At 34.9% G+C, this 16,138-nt stretch overlaps 1 protein-coding gene across 1 annotated transcript in view; it reads left to right on the top strand.

The window, feature by feature from the left end:
- The first annotated feature begins 3,219 nt into the window (after positions 1 to 3,219).
- Positions 3,220 to 16,138, top strand: part of alka (glycine receptor subunit alpha alkaliphile) — a 49,424-nt gene continuing 36,505 nt past the window's right edge. The window contains exon 1 of the mRNA XM_028320650.1: positions 3,220 to 3,292. Coding sequence (XP_028176451.1) covers positions 3,249 to 3,292 — 44 coding nt within the window. The 5' untranslated portion in view covers positions 3,220 to 3,248. The remainder of the gene's footprint in view (positions 3,293 to 16,138) is intronic.

Genomic DNA, 16,138 nt, shown 5'->3' with positions numbered 1-16,138 from the left:
TTATGACTACAGGGTGGAAACGATAAGTGATCTCACTCGATTATTTCTAAACTATACAAGATAATATCCAAAAACTGGTTACTGATCCTGAAAGTGCTTCACGAGCTTGAAGAGGCTGAAAACATTGAATTTTTGGATAGATCCAGTTAATTCTGTAACCTATTACTGATATCGTTTGAAAGAACTCGTTAAGCACTTTCAGGATCAGTAATCAGTTTTTCGATATCTTGTATAGTTTAGAAATAATCGAGTGAGATCACTTATCGTTTCCACCCTGTATACTTGTTAATAGAAGGCGTTTGTTATCTTTCAATCGGACCAGCTTTCATTGTCCTCAGAGGAAGTTTACTTATTTTTTTACATAAAGATTGATACAAACCCGCAATATCAAATAGGAAACAAAAACAATCTAATTTTATACCATGCATATCCCACCTGCGAATAGGATCCCAAACCCCTTATTCAATGAGTATCCAAATCTCTAAATACAAGACCTTAAACTAACTCAAGGCATGCTTAAAACTTTACAGACATGGAATTATCTTAGTAATTTATAACGCGCTAAAGCCATACATTATTAAGGAACTAGGTTAAAATTTATTTGTCCTTGGAGCTTCAAATGAGGGATGAAAGTTTCTAAGGAAGTTTGTTATCTTGATAATGCCGATGGGATCAAGCAAAATTTTATAAAAAAAAATAAAACCGACTCCAAAAAACCTACACTAAAACGTAGAAAAATAATTACTAATTACCTACTTATTTATTAGGACGAATTATTAATATTTATGTAGGTATACCATGATTGATACTTTTGGAGTCGGTGCAGGCAAACTTTACATGTTTCATAATCTTGGCACCGACTCCAGAAGTATCAATCATGGTATACCTACATAAATATTAATAATTCGTCCTAATAAATAAGTAGGTAATTAGTAATTATTTTTCTACGTTTTAGTGTAGGTTTTTTGGAGTCGGTTTTATTTTTTTTTAAAAAAAAAAAAAAAAAAAAACATACGGGTCAAATTGAGAACCTCCTCCTTTTTTGAAGTCGGTTGAAAAGGCATACTCTCACCGATCGTAACACCGTCAGCGCTTGAGATAAAAGAACATCGACAGAAAAATCAAAGTCACCGACATAACCTGCAAAATTGCCAAACTTACCTAAGTGGCACATAGCTCGTAGATAAGATGGCCGTAGGGGCAGAAAAGTTCTCGAGTTTGGCCCACGGACTAGAAGACGAAGTGTGGGCAGGCTTCCTTCCCGCTAGGTAGACCTACGATCTGGTGAAGGTTGCCGGAAGACCTGGATGCGAGTAGTACAGGACCAATCGTTGTGGAAATCCTTGGGGAAGGCCTTTGTCCATTAGTGGACGTCATTTGGCTATGGCAAATGAACGACCGAACATCGACAGAAGTCGCTCTTAAAAATAGTCTTAGCTTGAATATTGAAGAAATCCATGCCAGTCAACGAATCATTAAGGCAATTACAGCCAACTGCTGTCTTATACAAGTAGACACAGCTAGCACAGACTATAAAATTCATACAAACAGCACGAATAGCCTCTGGTCAGTAGGTCGTTGTTTTCCCATCGATCGCCATCGATTCTCCTTAACACTAAATTATTACCAATAGGCCGTGTATACTTCAAGTATCCATGGCAAGTGCATGCCGTATACATTTCTTATTGAGGCAGACGTCGCCGGGCTATTTGTATTAGTAAAAAATTTTAAAGCTTACTAAGTATAAAAGTCTAATAAAATTAATTTATTTTCTGGAAGTATGCTTTTAAGAGCACTTTTACACGCTCCAACCCTATCATTAGGGAGAAATATTAAATTGGGTATTCTGGTTATCTATAGTTTTTAGAAGTACCAAAAGGCTTTCGTGAAAATTTATTTATACATTTAACTTGAAGCAAATAATTGCGAAAAGAGCGTTGGCGTACTGCTAAATAATTACAGCAAATTGTATAAAGCTTTTGTGGCCAATAATTGAAATAATTACATCTGGATCCATTCAGTTGCGAGCGAGATGCATCCATCTGTGACAAAATATTGAAAACTCTTTACCAAACTGAATACAGATTTAATTATTATCATGGTATTATAATTTGTAAGTCCGTCGGAATGGTTCTCGTTCCAGAATAATCAGTCAAATTAATGTAATTATGTTCAGTATCATAATCCGCTATCTATTAATTAACCGATATTTGGGCGATGAACAAAAACTTTCGAGCTTACTGGAAATATTACAAACACGTGTCCCTTTAATTTATATCTACTTGTGGTGAATAGGTACTCGTATATTATTCTAAGATTTAATACATTTTACTTTCTTTACAGTGGAGAGAGCTTATAATGGTTCTTAAGCAAATTCATTACGGGCTACATGATAGCTTTCTCCTGGGACAACTTTCACTGGTTAGCAGCAGAGCTTGGCTAAAAATGAAACCTAACTAATGAAAGAAGTCTTTTGTTTCTTCTAAAATAGAAATCTTTTGTTTCTTGTTAGAGATATATTTAGATCGGGTTTTAACCACCCGCTGTATAAAAAGATTGCGTGTTTATGATCTGGTAAATTTAAACATGACAAATATATTTAAGCATTGCTTTAATCGTGAAAATTAAGCAGTCTAACGTAAATCAACATTTGCGAATCCATTAGCTTTCGAAGAAGGCGTTTATAAATGATTTATTGTAAAACAAATGCTCGTTACTTATTCAGTTATCGTTAAAGTTGTCATTAGCACGTTATTCTTCGCCGAAATACAGCTGTATTAGCCCTGGATACACTAAAGGTGGTATTTTGATCACTATCGGCCGCGCCGGTCACAAATTATGGATCTAAAACAATCAGGGTCGAAATATTGGGCTTTATTACTAATGATTATTTTGTAATGGTACATTTAGGCTGAGTTGCATCACCTAACTTTAACAATAACCGGTGTTTTTTGTATAAAGTTTGACACATTTTTGACGTTTGTTAAAGTTAAAGTAAGATGGTGCAACCCAGCCTAAGTTGTGTTATGGATGATTTTCAGTTACTCATCTACTTAGTGCTTTTATTCGTGTTATCCAACCAATCTTGATTTTTTCATATACGCATTCGAATATTGTCCTTGCCTTCTGGTAGGTATTCCTACCTCTGAATAGATATCAATTTATATTGGTATGTTCATTTTTCAGGTAACCTGGGGGCATTGGGATGAGCCCCAACGCTGCGCCCTCCCCTTCCACCCCCCACGAAAATGATCCCCTGCACCTGGCCGACTACATTGTTCTTCTTAATATGGTATGTATTTTATATTCAATCGCCTCTTTGGTCTAGTGGTAAGACCACCTGCTTCAGATGCAGAGGTCCCAGGTTCGATTCCCAGTGGAGGCAGATTTTTCTGTTCGGCTTGGTTGGTGGTAGGGCTTGTTCTAAGTCCGCCTGGCTAGCTACCACCATCTTATCTAAGTCTGTCGCCATAATAACAATTTTAACAGCATTTTTGTGTTCCGGCAGTTAGAGGTAAGATAGCCAGTTCCTCAGTGGTTGAGTGTTCCGGGTGAAGCTCCTTCCACTTTCGGCCTGATCATCACTTACCATCAGGTGAGATACAGGCCAAGAGTTTCCTCGTAGTGGATAAAAAAAAATTGTAACTTAATTATTAAGTGCGGTCTCCCATTGAGTTTTGTTAAATAATTTATTAGATTGACACACGCGTGAGTTGGGTCAAAAGTAATTTTCGTTCGGAGACTGGCAAGGGTAAAATAAAACATTCCCAGAGAGTAGAGCGCTCTCTTAACTTATGGTCAACAAACCAAATTAATACACATTAAGCTTTTAGCAGAACACGTTCTTAACACACCACTAAGTATACACTACACATAAACTATCGTTCATGTGCTTGAATCCTGAAATAGTAAGTAGAAATTCGTACGGAGAGTTGTAACCGCCTTTACAACCGATGTAAACAATGCCTCAACGTGACCACGACCGCTCTGCCAAGAGAAAAACGAATAAGAAGAAGAAGAAGTAGAAATTAAAGACATATTAAACTCTTTTTCCGAAATCTCGCTCAAAACTTAACTTTAGTTTAAACACTAGCATAGTTACAGATGATTAGGTAAATTTCAATATCTGAGCCAATCACAGGCTTTTAATATATTTTTGAGTGTATCTTAAACGATTCTCAAAAGTGATTCAATTTAAACTCTAGCATACTTAACTAGCCTTTAGTCCGCGTTATCGCTTTTTATTAAAGCCTTACTTAGAAACACTAATTTGACCTTCAGACACAGAAGAAATATAAAATTTTATAAGACTAAATTTAATTGAAGTTTTATTTATTTATTTATTTAATAGGACAACCAACAAGACATACACTGGAAGACAATCAATATTTACAACGTATTTAACTTAATCTAAGTGCTGCCTTAATTATAGGTTGCCACGGCATGCAATAGTGAATAAATAGCGAAGAAGACATCATAACTTTCTTGTTATTTTTTAAAGGCACAAGGCAAGCATTTACCACAATCACACCTGACACAACTGATGTTAAGTGAGATACAGACCTGTTTTGTAAGTGCCTATTCAATCTCGTCTTGAACAGGCTAGGATTATAGTGGGAAAGATAGCAGCAGGCAGCGACTTCGTCCCTAGCTAATAGTAATACATCAAGGGTACATAAACTAAGTAAAGTAATTATGGTTTACTTCAGTCATTCACAAAGAGAACACAGTTACCAAAACTACAATCAAGTACCTGTCACAAGTTTGATTAATACCGTCATTAATTAGATCCTTTGTATAAAGTTAAGTACTTAATCGTCAGTTTATAATGTGCCGGATCAAATTGGGTGGAAGTGATTTGCGGATGGAAACGAGATCGGCGCGATTGATGGCTGTGATTAATGTAGGGTGAAGCCAGCCTTGAACCTTATTATTACACTCAAGCTTTAAGGCAAAAATACCTTAAACTTCCAGTTTGGTTCAGTGAACTTGACGTGATCGGGAAAAACATTTTCCTTTCAAAGGCGATTGAATTTTCTTTGTATCGTTTGCTTAATAATGTTAAGTTTGAGGTTGTTTTTTCGGCTTATTCCCAAAGGACATCGAAAATATAAAAGTATATTCTATGAAAATTTTAAAATTTGGACCCGATGGGAAAAGAAGAACAATAGAGTCGTAGACCTTTGTAAATAAACCGTTTTATTCTTTCTGAAAATCTGTAAAGGCATTCACGAGTTACATTTTGAGCGTAATGATTTGACACACATCTTTTACTATTATTCGTAGGTATTGAGCCCGAGTGGTGAATTTTTAAAGCATCCCATTTGTGGGTTCTTACTATAAAACTGATATAAGCTTGCTGTGCCTATTTAAACGAAACAGCTAAAAGTACAAAACCAAAAAGCCTCAGACATTTACTAATCTGCATCAATTGCTAATCAGATCACAACTCTAATCGCAGTTCTGAATTTGAATACGAGTAGTTCGTGCGACCCTTTAATTTGGCCGCCACTGCAGACCCTATCTCCATCGATAGCAGCTACCTAGGCTGGGCTAATCTAAACTGCTACCCCGACCTTCGCCGATAAGGTGGACCTTGACACGCGAGCTGGGAGATAGCATTCAACTTTTTAAAATGGCTGCTTATCAGTTCCTGGCTAGCTTTAGATAGATATTTAGTCGTTTTGCTCACATTAATTTTGAGTCACAAATAGTAAATCTAAAATCTAGTTACTACTCTACATTTTATATGTAAATAAATAAAATTCAAATCGAAAAATTTGAGACTTATTTGAATTAAACCCGTGAGAGCAATCCACTTTCACATGTAGTTTTTGATCCCAGAGCCCGATAGGGCCGTCACCTCACTATTTAAGCTGGATGACCCACACCCACCACTGGCCATAAAGAAAGAAAAAAATCAAAAAATAAATTTAAAAATTGCCTATTATTAAAAACTATTGCAACCTCATCTGACGTCGCGCACTGGCTGTCAAATTACTTTTTTCGCGACGTTAACGATTGTCTTTTGTTTTTCTTCGAGAGTATTCCCGCAACTAATTTTACGTCTCGATTCTGTTTATGATGTTTGAAGTGTATATGTTATTTTGTTTAGAAAAAAATATGATGTTCAATTTTAAAGTCAATCGGGATTCCCTAGAATCGGATCAAGTTAATTTAAAGCACGCACAGTTGGTGAGTTATTATTAATATTGTTTTTTTATTATTTAAATTTTTCAGCCATCCAAAATACAATGATTGCATTTGCTTTTGCAGAAGTAAATACATTGTAATACACAATGTGAAATACAACTTCTCTAAACTACTCGTACTTCCTTTGAGTCCTGAATCTACTTTTCACTTGACTGTAGGTACTCTATATTTTTGTTACTTTTAAGTTTGCTAAAGCCGATTTGACTAAACTTAACGGAGAACCAAAGCAATCGTGTCTAGACAGTTACTAACAGTACAGACATTAATTACTTACCTATTGCGTAATAAATAACGACCCCAAAGTCTATTAGAGTTTTAAGCCTTATTAATCCTCTTCCAGACATTTAAGTCTCTCTTGATATACTAACACGCGTGAATTTGCCATTCATACGAGATTACATTCATGTTATACGACCTTTTCTCGGATAACTTATACATTATACAATACAGTCATGACCTAGACTTCAATAGTAAAGTTTACATGACCTTTGTAGTGTGAAATGGCAGACCGCAATTTACATACAAGGTCATTATAGAGAAACCTAAAATTGATCGAAGTTTTCACTTTCACGATTTTATGATATTCTAGACATGTTTTAATTCACTTATCGATGTAACTTCAACATTGAAAAAAATTAATGGATTTAATTTTTACTCATTATTTCATTTTAATGGAAGAGGCCTTCAAAGTATGAATAAAAGTAAGTTTAAATGTATTTTGCACTTGTAGAAAGTTCACAACGCAAAACTTTTATCAAAATCAGGCGCACAATGTTTGTGTGTGTGTGTAATACTAAATGAAGTAGGTAGCTCTTCACTATGAGCAGACGTAAAATACACAATGCCAACACAATAATTTATTTTAAGTTACTTTTTTACAGAATGATCTATTCACAAGTTTAAAGTGAAGTAATTATTAATTAAAGTCAACGTAAAGATTAAATATTAGAACTCGATATTTTCTAAAAGCGTACTGCTAACTTCTTCAAGTCCCCGCACAGCTGTAGAACCTTAACCCACGAGTGACCAGGGCCAGGGTCACAGGGCATGAATCAACGCGATAGGGCCTGATAGCATCTACTGCATTTGCATATGCTAACCAAACGCGGAGTGGAACTGAATTGTTTGCTTTGGAATATTGTTCTTTACCCGCGTTAAGTTTTGTCTGTCACAGAAAACCTTTATCGCCCGCGTCCCTGTTTCAAAAACCGGGATAAAAACTATCCCATGTCCTTTCCCGGGACTCAAACTATCTCTATGCCAAGTTTCATCAAAATCTGTTCAGTGGTTTAGGCGTGAATGTGACACAGACATATTTCGCATTTATAATATTAGTAGGGATAGGTAGAGATTGTAAAGAAAAAATAAAATATTTAGTTTGCCTATGAAATGACCGTTTTGTATGGAGTATTTAAGGAAAATGTTGTTTACGTTTTTAAGGAAACACCAATTTACGAAGAAGTTACATACAAAAGATCTTTTACATGAATAAAGTATGTAGGTAAGACATAATTATAATAAAAATCATATCCACGTATCATTTTCTCCTTCAATTCGGGTTTTTGAGCTTCTATCGGTGTTATATTTTATCGTCTTTGATTCTATTCAAATTAGACAGTGAATATGACGGATCGGTTTAATATGCTACATAAATATGGTTTCCTTGGTAAGAAAAACATACTGGTAATGGAAATCATATTGATTTGGCATGAGATGTTTGTTGACTTTGGCATTCCATTAAAAAGTTTTTCGAACTGAGAAGCTTGAAAGTTCGTTCGAAGCGTCGGGTTAACTTGAACTTAAATTATAAGTGAAAATCCCATAAGTTCAATATAGTTACAGTACAGTCATTTACAAAAGTAACTACTTAGAAACTTATAACTATTCAAATTAGGTATTTAATTATATTATATTCATATTTTTAAATGTCTTTGAATACTTAACCGTGAAAATGAATATCATTCTTAATATTTTATTTCACTTGTGGTATTCAAATTTTGTTAATGAAAAACAGTAATGATCACAAATAATTATTTCAGAAACAGAATAAAGTAACATTGTTATTTTTTTATTTGTTAAAATTCTTGGTATTCATTAGTGCATGTTCATTAGCAGCAATTTGGTTCATAAAACAACTGATATATTTTGATAGTAATTTCAGAATATTTAGTAACGGATATAACGAGCTCAGTGTAGAGCTATTTTACCAAATATTGACACTCTAGCTTATCTCATTACATTTTCAAAAGTATAATATCAATGATTTTGATCCTGGTGGATTTCAAACCAAAACCAATTAATTGTTCTTGGATTATGCCTTAAAATGTGAAATTACAAACTTTAAGCATCAATCATTTTTAGATTTTGATGCATCGATCAAATAAAATAATCTATGGTTTGTCAATCACAAATAGCCGAGTTAGAGTTTTTCAGTGGTTGTAAAAAGAAATTGATGAGGATTAGAATGGCGTGTAAAATTATATAAATGAGAGCAAAAACCAAATCTGTTTAAGTTTTCTAATACAAAACCTGTCAAAGGTTTTATCCAGTTTGTGACGAGGTTGACTTTCAGTTTTCAGTCGGAAAATTGTGGGAAAACGCGACCGCTAGCGTGCAAATATTCGAATCGATGTCAACAGGTCAACTTTTAGTACGCAGTATTTTACAGTGAATTATTAAAGCCCAATTAACTTACCACAACTGCTTTTGTTTTTATTCAACACAAAATATTTTAGTTCGCAGGTTCATTAATTTTGTTGATGTTATTATCTGTGCCGTAAAATATAATAGCCATTAATAATTCACGCAAAAATCAATCAGTCGGCTCGACGAAGTAATCAAAATATTTAGAGTAGGCGCACACCGTTGATTTTTAGTTGTGCCCGATTTTAATTTGTATGAAGAATCGGCCAAATCAAATCGGCGTAGTGTGCGCACTCCCATACATGCCCATACTGATCAACTGCCCGACTAAACTATCGGCCGACGAAAAATCAACGGTGTGCGCCTACTCTTAATGTGATACTACTCAATTTAGACAAGTTACAAACAAATAGTTTTTATAGCAGGTCATTTTTGTTTTTGATTTGTTATAGTGTTGTTTAACTTTTTACGTTTGTCAGTGATATAATATAAAAAAGGTTTTAAAAAGATGAGCTGCGTATTTTCTAAATCGGACGGTTTTATGTAGAGTTTATGTCCAGGACTAAATAGCTACTAATTCCAAATGACAGATGCCTTACATTCATGCTCTTGCATATCTTAAAGCATTGTCGATTCTTCCTCAATGATTAAAAGACAATGCCGGAAATTGGCGTCTTTTTTTTTCGCGCGGCCATCTACTAAACCTTGTTTTTTGATTACAAAATAGTGTAATAAACCAATCTTACTATGTATTACATATATACCTCTAAACTCAGTCTAAACTTAGTTACGAGCATTAGAAGTTTGATGATTTACATACTAGATTTGCTTTTTGCGCGCAAGTTTTGTAAGAAATTGCAACAAAATATTGTTTGGTTCTTCAAAAAACGGTTTAGTTTATTAAAATGTGCTTTCATACGAATTACAATAGTGTGTGCCTTAAGTATTCGTGCGCCAAGGCCGCTCTGAAATAAACAGCCCGTTCCAACAAGCTTAAGTAATCAATAAGTCTACATGTTCCCACAGAATGTTTATTTAGCCACTCATTTTACTGCGAACTGGAAATAAACTCACGATACAAGAGTTCGTACGTAGGCCAATCTTGAGGCACAAATTGATTTTGGGCCGGAAATTCTTTGTACACATGACAGACGAAACGAAAATTTACTTGTTTACGCCCGTATTCACAAACAATGCTTGCTGCAAGTGAAGCAGCAAATCGAACGTACAGCGTTGAATAGAGCTCTGTGACTGGTTCGTGTGTCACCCTGTGCGTCTACGCGCACTGTGAGGCCTCATAGTAATGTTTGTGAATACGGGCGTTAGTCTGCCAATCTTTGTACATTGTAGACTACATCGCCAGCTGAGGACTGATCCCGTTAAGGTGGTGATATAAAATAGACAAGGTGAACCCATTCGTAACACAAGTTTTATATTTAGATTAGCTCAAAGGATAATAGACCCTTACTAATTAATTAACAGATTCCTTTATTCAGAATCGATCAAACGTTGGTTACATAATTCTAAATTAGTATTAAATAAGAAATATTTTTCACATGAACAGAAATAAATTTGTACAATAATTTCTACTTCGTCGTTTTACTCTGAAACAATCAATTAAGTTAAAATTAGAAATAAATTGCTCAGCAATTAACTTGCTATTTCTATAAATCAATACTTCTGTAGGTAGGTACCTTACTAGGTATACAGTTGAACACAAAAGCTATTTTTATAGCAAAACGTTTCTACTTTTCATGTTATAGACGACCGCCATGGCCTAATGTTTTGCGTACCGCACTAATATGCCAGACGTCGCGCGTTCGATTCCCGCGTAGTATTTGTGTGCATGAACATTTATCTGTTTGTATTTATTTCCAAAAAAAGTATGTTTTAAGTAAGTTTATATCCGTTGTCTAGTATAAACAATCTTGGCATAATTTGAGACTAGATGGCGCAATGTAAAAATGGCCAAGAATAGATAGTAATTTATTTATTTTTCATCACACAAATAAGAAAATAAAGATTTGCACAAAAGAGACGGCACAATTTAGGAGGTCTTATGATATCGCTTCGAGGCAGCATATTAAACCTGCATCAATATTATAGTTATTTTTCCTGATATGGTAGAAAGTGAATCACAAAGCTTTCCGCAAAACATTTTGCTTATTGGTAGGCGAGGAAGTGCCTCCAACAAAAATATAATTACAAAACTTTGTGAATTACGAGTCCTTGCCACAACTAATGTCTTTATTTTAGGACCAGTTATAGTTGCCATAGTAACCTAAATTTTTGTCACGATGTTAGGACACTATTAAACTTTTATTTTGTGTCACTTCGAAAATAGCCGAAAGAGAAAATAGAAAAAGCCTCTGGTCTACTTCGAGACCCTGAGCATAAAGTTGTTTGATCGATGCCTTGAGACAATGACGTAACATTTCAAAAAGTGTCACAAAGTTTTGTATGTTACTCGGGACCGAAAGCTATAAATCGAATTAGGTATCTACATTGTCTATCCGAAGAAATAGAAGACCATTTATTTATTTGATACTGTCACTACAAGTTACTTTTGAACTAGACCAGTCTTTCCCAAAGTGGGCGATAACGCCACCTTGTGGGCGCTGCAGGCTTAAAGGGGGGCGGTAAGAGACCCCGGAAAAAAAATTTTTAACCCCGGATTTATAATTTCATCTACTAGGAGGACTCTTAGACACCAACTGAGCACTCGACTCTTGACTACAAAAATGGGGGCGCTAAAATATAATTTATTCTCAAAGTGGGCAGTAGACAAAATAAGTTTGGGAACCGCTGAACTAGACCGTCCGTAGGCGTGGCGAGAGATGGTTTTATCAAAAAAAGTTTGGAGTCTGATAAATATTAGTTACAATAAATAACTTTTAGGAATTTTACAAAAAGTTTAAAGTGTGAAAGACATTAATTTACCCAGTTTTGAGATGACTACAAACTGTCTATATTTGAAATAGAAAAAAGTTCAAATTTCTTTTTAATGTTTGCAAATACAAATTGAGGCAGATATTTCGCTGTGACTGTACTTAGTCCTCGCTTTTTGTCCAATCGATGACGTCGCCTTGGCCTGAAATACTTAGGGTATACCGACACGATGCGTTTTATTACGCAACTTGTATTGGCAACTGAAATAAAGAAAGTGTCCTGTTTTATTATAAAGCTATAAAAATTGCAACCTGTCAATCTGAAAACCATTAGAAAAGGCCTATGTCCAGTGGGTCTAGACAAAGTGCAAATTATAATCGCAAACCAGTCGAAAAATGGTCGAAAAGCCCCTTTTTTGTATGGAGTTTTGACGGATTCGATATTCGATTCGATCAAAAAGTGCGTTTTGTCTAGGGGGGCTACTGTGGACGTCCTGTGGTTTTAAGTTGATGATGATGAAAAATTTCAAAACTTCCCTGACTGACTGCGTTTTCGTATTTTTTGGGTATCTCTTATAGATTGTCCCTGTTAGCAAAATTAAAGACGATTTACCATTTATAGTCTCTTAAATAAATCTAGGAAAGCTATCAACATTTATTAATTTTAAACTTTAATATTATTTCATACACAAACATCGCGGCATCGCACTGTATGACTGCCACCTCAGTATTTCCCTGACTTAACTTACTAATGCTATAACTCCAAACAAGTAACCGAAATTAAGTTTAGACTAGGCTAATACGTATTATAAATCCCCGAGGAAATAAAGAAGTCCCAGAATTTTGTATATTACAATAATTGTACTACAAAATTTTGTTCTTTCTTTACATTCATGAAGGCAAATAAGTTTTACCTGTAAAAGTTTTTTCATTTGGGATTTATTTAAAAAAGACTTCTCCCAGAGACGTCGCTTACTGTCACGTAGATAAAGTTGTATGATTAAAATATTTATTTATACAGTGTCTTTTGTGTCGTGTTTTTTAAGACACCAAGCAGGTATGTAGACATTATTTTTATCAAATTGCTATATCCTTGAATCGGCAAACCGCTGCTGACACCAATGCTAAACTTCTAAAGTTAAAGTAGGCATGTGTTTTACCGGATCAGTTTACTTTCGCAAACTAATTAATTTCCATTTTGATCTCGTGAGATTTTAATTGAGATGTTCCTTTGTGTAAAGCCCTATTCAAAGGAACCATAATCACCCGTTCATTACATCAAAACCCCGTGTTCAAACATTATTGTTACGTTAGACCAAAATAACATTTTAAGAGGTATAATAACATGAGCTATATACTTATAACAGCGAAAGGACTGACTCACTCATCACGAAATCTCAGAATTTGTGCTAGGAGTCTCAAATTTTGCATGGGGGTTCATTTTAGAACGTAGGTAAGTGCTAAGGCGGGATTTTGCAAAAATCAGTATATTTATTATTAAAGAGTCTAAAATTATCAGAAAACTGCACCAAAAATATCTTCTAATCATTTGAATAGAACGGTAACCGATCCACAAGACAAAATCGGTAGTCCCAAAGCAATTCTCAAAATTGTTTTCCCTTAAAATCCTGGTACAAATCTAATATGCTGTTACTCAGGCAATGCAGCGGGTGCACTCTCCCAAAGTAATCTGTGATTCGGTCCACCGAATGCATCCCTGGGAACTCGTGAACGTACTCGTATAAGGAATACGTCACAGTATTTTGGATTGAATTGAGTTTGCAATTTGAAAGGGATATTTTTTATCCATCAAAGCAAACGTAAAATTGATGTGATGTTTATGTTTTATTTCGATCGTGGCGTGCACTTAATATGCATAGCTCGCAGTGCCATTTCATGGCATGTTTTTAATTATTATTGGGCCAAACGCTACCTTGGGCATAGTTGTAATTTGGGCGTCAAAAGCAACTGGAGCCTATCAACATGCAATGAAAGTGATGTACTATTTTTAAGTCAGACATTAGTTCTTGAACCTGAAGGTCACAACACAATATGGTAGTGCCTAGTTTAATTTCACATGGCGAAATGTGCATGACAAAAATAGCTCGCGGCTTACCTACCCACAAAATTAACGACAACAGCCCACCTTAGTGTTTCTCCCCGATTTCTAACAAAGCGGACCGGTTTGGTTTTTCCAAATTTATTGTTATTCAAAACTCTTCTCCGCTCTACACTGCACTAGTGGAAACCGGGCCTTATTCAAAACACTCTCTGCTCCATTCCGCTCCTGTTTGGTGGAAACCAAGGCTTAGACTGAGTACAATTCGTGACAGTTTTAACTCTATTTCGAAATTGCCCCTTATAAATGTTATGGTGTCTAGAAATCGATCAATAAAAGCCATTCCCTGCTGAATATTATGTGCTTTATTTGTTCTGAGATCAGCCAATAGATGGCTAATAACATATTAGATAAGTGCTTATTGTTCCCTTTTTACAAAGGACATCTGACGTCAAACGGATAGAGGAGGTCATTCAACTACAGCAAATTACGCTACACTCTAATTTCCAGCTCATTTCCATTTTAGCAGAGCCTAAGGACGATGTTTTGCCAACTTTATTCCTAGACTGACTTTCGGTTTTAGCCTCCTGCAAATAGGTTACAAGCACGCCAATGGTTAAAACTGGTGCTAAATTTAAATACACGCTATGTTGGAATAATAACAATTTTCATTGACGTCATAGCTCAAAAACAACTAAGCTAACCGGCAAAGCTATAACAGCTCTTACAGCTTGCGTGGAGAATTCATATTCCTTTGTTTAATGACAAGCCGCATTCAGTCTGTATAGAACATAGCTTTTTTACTTTACTGTCTGTTGTTAAAAAATTTACAGCGTTTGTGGGAATGTAGTAGGTTTTTATTTTCTGCGGAAAAGTGAAATTAGTTTACGAAATGGTAGTATTAATGTTATAGCAGCTAGATATTTTAAAATAAGCTCTATTTTAAAAGCAATTCATAAGTTATAAAATGCCTTTGGGTCACGTGTTCACATCAAAAGCATGCGTTAACTGTGGCAGCGGTACAATCGGACTACCACTACATTTTTCACTTGTATTGATCGATTGCCACAAATTATGTGGTACTTAACTTAGGATTTTTTGCTTAAGCTCTAACAGGACTACAGAGATGTTAGATAAAGTTATTCTGTTTCTTCAATAATTGTAATCTAGTTTGGGTACTCGTATTTGATTGTAGAGTATGCGTAGGAGAGTGAATTAGTCCCATTCACTTTGTGCACTTTGTTCATTTCAATTTACTTTTAGACTACAAACTTTGTTCCTAACTCATCATAAATATAAAATAGCCGGGACTGAAATATATTTGTGCAAATGTGTTTGAAGAGGACAAACAATAGATGTGAGCATCGTAGAGAAAAGATGGTGACTTAATAAATGCATGACAGAGACACGTGGCTATTGTTTCAAGTGTGGGCGTCTGTTAATATGAAGTTGTGGACCATGGATGGACAGTGGAGACTGATAAATGAATGTTCAAATTTGTTCGATTTGAACATACCTACAGCCTGTGTAGGTAGGAAGGTCAACTATAGGTACGCATAATTGACACTAGCTGAACTTATACAGTAAGTCACAATTTGGAAACAAAAATGTATGTATATCAGTTATAGTGAATTACTTGCAGTTGTGAATTAAAGCTTATCAATTAAGTTGTTCAGAAGTTTTGGGCAAAACTACATCTCTGTTAATTGAATAGTTTGTGACAAAAATATCTGAGACAGTTGAAGAGACTAACAGAACAGAAGGGTGTTTTTTGCAACCCTGGAAATTGTTAATAGTTAGTACCTAGTTAAAAACTAGTAGTAGACAGATCAATTTATTGTGGTTAGAAGATCAGTACTAAAACAAAGGTATAACTAGATTATAATAATACCTACTCTAAACAATGTAACTAGTCACAAGTCCATGTGGGCGTCACTAACCAAAGTTAATGTGATTTGCTCACATTACGTACAAATGTTCTTACTCATTGGTCCATATTTCAATTGTGACATGAGGATCTAATCAAGGAACATAGCAATGAATATTGATCATTTAGGAACCAGGTGATGGATACTAACAGAACGGTATTGAAGGGTAAACGACGGTAGCTACGACATGGAAAGAATACTTTATGAACGGATACATAATATACTTAATTTTTAACAATTATGTAAGCAGAAGCAATATTAATTTCATCTGCGTTAATCTTTGAAAACTTTATAAAAGTATACTTACCTAAGTGAATGTAAAAATATCTCCATCTACAAGTAAATATTTCTAATCTATTATCCCATAGAAAATTTCTTACATTTACTCCGAATTAAAATGTTTTCCA

The sequence above is a fragment of the Ostrinia furnacalis genome, unplaced genomic scaffold, assembly GCF_004193835.3.
Source record: "Ostrinia furnacalis isolate ACB-3 unplaced genomic scaffold, ASM419383v2 OfSCF7437, whole genome shotgun sequence".
NCBI classification, from domain to species: domain Eukaryota; kingdom Metazoa; phylum Arthropoda; class Insecta; order Lepidoptera; family Crambidae; genus Ostrinia; species Ostrinia furnacalis.
This window is presented reverse-complemented; position numbering and strand designations above follow the sequence as displayed.